The sequence below is a fragment of the Nematolebias whitei genome, chromosome 18 (assembly GCF_014905685.2).
Source record: "Nematolebias whitei isolate Nwh7 chromosome 18, NemWhi1, whole genome shotgun sequence".
Classification (NCBI taxonomy): Eukaryota; Metazoa; Chordata; class Actinopteri; order Cyprinodontiformes; family Rivulidae; genus Nematolebias; species Nematolebias whitei.
In genome coordinates this window covers 31,366,375-31,371,507 of record NC_056515.1, presented here as the reverse complement: position 1 = coordinate 31,371,507, position 5,133 = coordinate 31,366,375, and the positions used below count along the sequence as shown (strand labels likewise).

The following is a 5,133-nucleotide window of genomic DNA, read 5'->3' as shown; positions in this document are numbered from 1 at the left end:
GGAAAACCAATTAGTTCATAAGGAAGCAATTAAGGACGGTATAAAAACGTACAATTTATGAACCATAAAAACTTCAGTTTTTAAAAGATTGGTAAAGTTCAGTATAATTAAGTTAAATTTAAGTACATTGAAGTTAAACTAGAGTATTGTTTCCTTCAAAAGTAAATCTAGAAGGACTAAAATAACTAATTTAATTTAATTAAAATGATAAAGGACTAAGATAAGCATTCTAAATAATGTGAAAAAAAACCCAAAAAAAAACAAATAGCCAGACTGAACAGGTTTGTCTAAACCAACAAAGTCCATGCTCAATAATCCAGGTACACAATCCAACAGTTTTTAGTCAGGTCATCTGTTGATGAGGGACTTGTGTTCACTGATAATTGTTTTGATAGAAAAAACATGATTGTTTTGTCTGATGATGGACTGTGTATTCTTCAATCTTAACGTTTTACGTTCTGATGTTGCTCGTGCGACTTACGACACTTTTAAACAATGAAAATATTAAAATAATTTGATTCTTTGGAAATTTATGCTGAGAAGTTATTTTTAAACTGTTGAGATGTTTTATTTTCTCTTTGGCTCCTGATGGATCTTTATGGGATGATCCCAGTACATTTATTTATTTTATTAATCCATTTTTTATACCATATTGGTTCTAAAATGCTGACGGTGACGATTTATTATTATTATATTATTATTATTATTATATCTTTCCTTATCTTTAATATTTTCTAGTCAGGTTTGAGTAAGTAATAAATTGCATACGACTGTTTCGCCAGCTTTCACAACCATTTGTTTTTATTTGTAGTACAATAAAAATGGCCACGTATTAAAAGCTTTTTTCTGCTTTGCAGTGAAATGCATGAGGAACAAGCAAGCGTTTTTTGCTGAACGATTATACAAATCAATGAAGGTACGAGGTTGATCCTCCTTTTGCATTTGAAACTATAGAAGTTTAAAGTTCTGCTTGTGTGTCTTTGTGCACCGTCATCACGGTTTTACTTTGAAAACACTTCAGACACTTTGTTTCTTTCCCTTCAGGGGCTGGGCACCACAGACAGTGTCCTCATCAGAATAATGGTCTCCAGAGCTGAAATCGACATGTTGGACATTAAGGCTCAGTTCCTAAAGATGTATGGGAAGACTCTGCACTCCTTCATCAAGGTGAGGGCTGCACACGAGCTGCACGCACTTTATCAGCTGTGATCTAATAACGATAATTGCAATTCAAGATTTATGTGTTTTTGCCTTTGATGCGACTTTGGACACTGTCCCTCCTACACAAGCAATCTTTCTTTTCCTTGTTTTTTTTTTTTTCCACCCAGAAATTTTTGATTTGTTTTAAAATCAGTTTGGGATCTTAATAAATTTGAGTTATTTGATGTCTCACAGAACTTTGTTTCTTTTCAGGGGGACACATCTGGTGATTACCGCAAGATCCTGTTGGAGCTGTGTGGAGGCGAATAGAGAAACTATCAGAGCAACAATCAGACATCTCGGTTACTTTAAACGCATCATGTTGAGTTTCTTCTTTCGTGCCGTTCTTTGTTTTCCTAATGAACAGTGCCTTGTTTTACAATTTGTAATACCAATTAAACCAAAGACAAATGCTCTTTTACACACCTGCCTTTTCCCTCATTCGACTCATCTTAATTAACGGCGTTAAAGCTACACAGGTTTCTCTCGCATCTTTAAAACTGATAAATGATGACCTCCATCTTTCTCTCCTTGCAGGGCAATACTTTCATCACGGGTGAAATCCATTTGCCTAATTGGTCCCAACGATCCTCATTTGTTGAGTCAGCCTCGATTCTTTTGACTCAATTACATTAACAGGTTGCTAGCTTGACTTGCGAGGCAGTAAAAAGTGCTCTAATCAGTGAAAGAAGACAGCTCAGCTCCATCACGTGCAGGAAGTACTCAGGTTGACCACGAGGTGGCGCCAAAACAACTAATTTATCTTTGAGGTTTGCTCTCCAAAACTGGCACATTTTGTACCAGTTTGTAACTTATGTTTTTACCACACTAGAACAACAACTCATCTACTAATTTATCTTTTTGTGCTCACTGTTTGTTCCCTTTTTTAAAGTAGCCTTGGTTTAATGCAGAAAAACATCCAGCTCATTTTTATTTTATTTTTTAAAAGGAGCGAGACAAAAATAAAAGCCTTATAAGATGAATTCTTCATAACATTACAATTCTAAACAACTGCCTCCCTTCATTTCTTTCACTTAGGGGGGCTCCCACCCTCTGGGACCATCTGCTGAAAACCTCATTTAGTCGATTCTGATCTGATGAGAATCACTGAAGGTTGGGCTGATTATCTCAATTACCAGCACAAGTTTTTGTTCCACGTCATTGTCACACAGCGCTAATATTTTAAAACGTTCAACGTCTTGACAGACAAAAAAAAACTTGTTAGTTTAAAAAAAAAAATTTGAGTCAGACTTAAATTTGTAAGGAAATTATTGAGACTAAAATGTCTCAACAATATCACAATTAATGAAACATTTCAGTTTTTTTTAAGTTAAATTAACAGTGCAGATATTTTTTGGTGGAGTTCTGTGGAAAGGTTTTGAACAACTAATATCTGTTGTAGATAGGTTTTTGAATGGCTTCAATTTAAAGAAATTATTTAATTCTTAAAGGACTGATGGGCTAGAAAGGACAAGACCATAGTTACCGTCTTAACTCTAATAATCAATAGGTTTATAGCAATTTATGCAAAATATATATTTTTAAAATTTACCCCACTGTCAGTTTTACATTACATTTATCACAGTGGAAATGTAATATTCCTGCTAGACGTGCTAAAGCTAGCTGCTGCCGCCACAATAACAATATAATATTTATTGTTTAAAACAACGGCAATCTATTTTGCTCAAATCAGCTATTAGTTCAATCTAGCCAGGGTTAAACAATTTCTCCAACAACAGCAGTATAAAGAGCTATCTACAACAGGTAGGATATTAACTGTTCTGAAAACCTCTACCGAACCCAACTTTGAAAGATCTGAACTATTGCTTTAGTCCAGAGGAAATGTTTCTGGATTTTAAAAGAAAATTGATCACAAGACAATTTTAGCCAGTTTGCACTCAAAAGAAAGGGAGGTTAATGTAACATTTATTTATATAGAAACTTTATAAACGTATTCCATGAAAAGCTTGATTTAATTTATTTTTCCTATTAATTAATTTTTTTAATTATCTCCAGACCACTGAGTTGGTTGACTGCATGTTGGATGTTGAGATCATTGCCAAACTTAAAAAAATAAGCAACACAGTTCTAAAATAACTGTTACATGTTCAGACTAACTTGTGCCTTTTTGGTGTTTTTCTGCTCGTAAACATCAGGGATCAGTCAGGGGCAGGAGGAATGAGTGAAAAACAAACAGCCTGATTGAAATCATATAAAAAAAAAAACCCTCAAAGTTCATTAATGTGTGAGCATCATCTTTCCCCTTCACTTTGATGCAGGTTGGAGGTGTGCGCTTCCTTTTTTTTTAACAAGCGAGCTGTTAATGGAGAATGTGAAGAGTGCAATAAAAGAAAACTATGAAGCAAAGTGCAAAATGAAAACAGGGAACAGATCGTTTTTATAACTCAAGGACTGCAACCTCAAGTAACTTGTCCACATTCTTTTATTTACATCGTTCTGAATGTTCTTTAGCATTTTAATGACGAGTGAGACGTCCTGATGCTAAAACTCTCCCTGACTGTTGACATGTGGGTGGCAAGCCGAGGCAGAAAGTATAATTATCACCACCGTAGCAACATCATCATTCATACATCGAGCATTTGCTTTACCCCTGATGGGACTTCAGTGATAAAAGGAGGTAAAAAACATGGAAATGTGGCGCAAAATGAACAAAGAGGCTGATCCAAGGACAGTGCAGTTATCAGTGGATATGTTGCGCCTGAGGCAGCAAAATCAAAACCTCTTAATTATAATAAATAATTATAATAAATAAAGGTTGAATGAATGAATAATTGTGTTATAGGTGTGAATGATTAAAGGTTAAAGTGTAAAAGGTCTTTTTAGTTACTTTAACATGTATTTAGACCCTGACATGTCATTTCAGGACACGAGGAAATAGCTTTGATATTCAACCTTAGTTTCATGATTTTCCTCACAGCAGAAACTCGAAGGGCCGTCTGACTGAACTGAAAAAGTCAATGTTGTTCATAAGGAAATTGCCCTTAGTTGCCGTGAAAATGTCAGTCTTGAAAAAAATCTATTAAATGGATTTGCAGGAATTTTGCAGACCCTTTCATGGCACATTGGACCTTAGAGACTTTAGTCTGACTTGTACTCCAGCCTCACACTGAGTGACCTTTGTGTCTGTGTGAGATGCTAATTAGAACCTGGCAATGTGGGAAAACTTAACATCTGCCAAAACCAAATAATTAATAAATAAACAAACTTCTGTGTACAAAGCCCAGCATTCCTGAAGATGAAGCGTGTTGTTTTGAGTAAAACAATGAATTGACCCATAAAAGTTTTCTTAACGAGACAATAAAAAGCTTTGCAATATTCATATTTTAACGTCACAACTTAAGTTTTATTTTGAAGTGTGAAGGATGCTCAATAGAGCAACATGTAAAAGGGCTTACTTCATGGAATATTGGTCAGTGTTGTTCCTGATCCCAGTTTAGGACTGGGATCGTCATTTGTCGAGGAATGACATCATTTAAAATAATACTCTCAGTCTCATGAGAAATTGCAAAATGTCACACTTAGAATACGTGTTGTGAATGACTCAGCTACAACCGTATCATATCTTAGCTCAATATCTGGTAAAAGTACCGAGTAAAAGGCATTTTTATTTTGGCTAATGTTATTTTGCTGTGGTGAACTTCTTAAATTGAACTGACCCCAAAATGTAATCAGTTGTTAGACATAACAACACATATGATTGTGCAGCTACCCATCCAGGCTGTCACATTGTAAAGTTTGCAGATGATACAGCGGTGGTGGGATGCATCACAAACAATGATGAGTCCAGCTACAGGCAAGAGGTGGAACACCTGGAGAGCTGGTGCAGAGAGAATAACCTTCACATCAATGTGAAGAAGACTAAGGAGATGATTGTGGACTTCAGAAGGAACAAAAACATCTACACCCCCCCCA

General features: G+C 35.5%; 2 protein-coding genes across 2 annotated transcripts in view; one reads left to right on the top strand and one right to left on the bottom strand.

Moving 5' to 3' along the window:
* Positions 1-1,599, top strand: part of anxa4 (annexin A4) — a 9,409-nt gene extending 7,810 nt beyond the window's left edge. The window contains exons 11-13 of the mRNA XM_037692128.1: positions 858-916; positions 1,045-1,167; positions 1,414-1,599. Coding sequence (XP_037548056.1) covers positions 858-916; positions 1,045-1,167; positions 1,414-1,470 — 239 coding nt within the window. The 3' untranslated portion in view covers positions 1,471-1,599. The remainder of the gene's footprint in view (positions 1-857; positions 917-1,044; positions 1,168-1,413) is intronic.
* Positions 1-5,133, bottom strand: part of LOC119424642 (protein FAM163B-like) — a 109,168-nt gene that overhangs the window by 74,737 nt on the left and 29,298 nt on the right. The gene's annotated exons all lie outside the window — the stretch shown is intronic.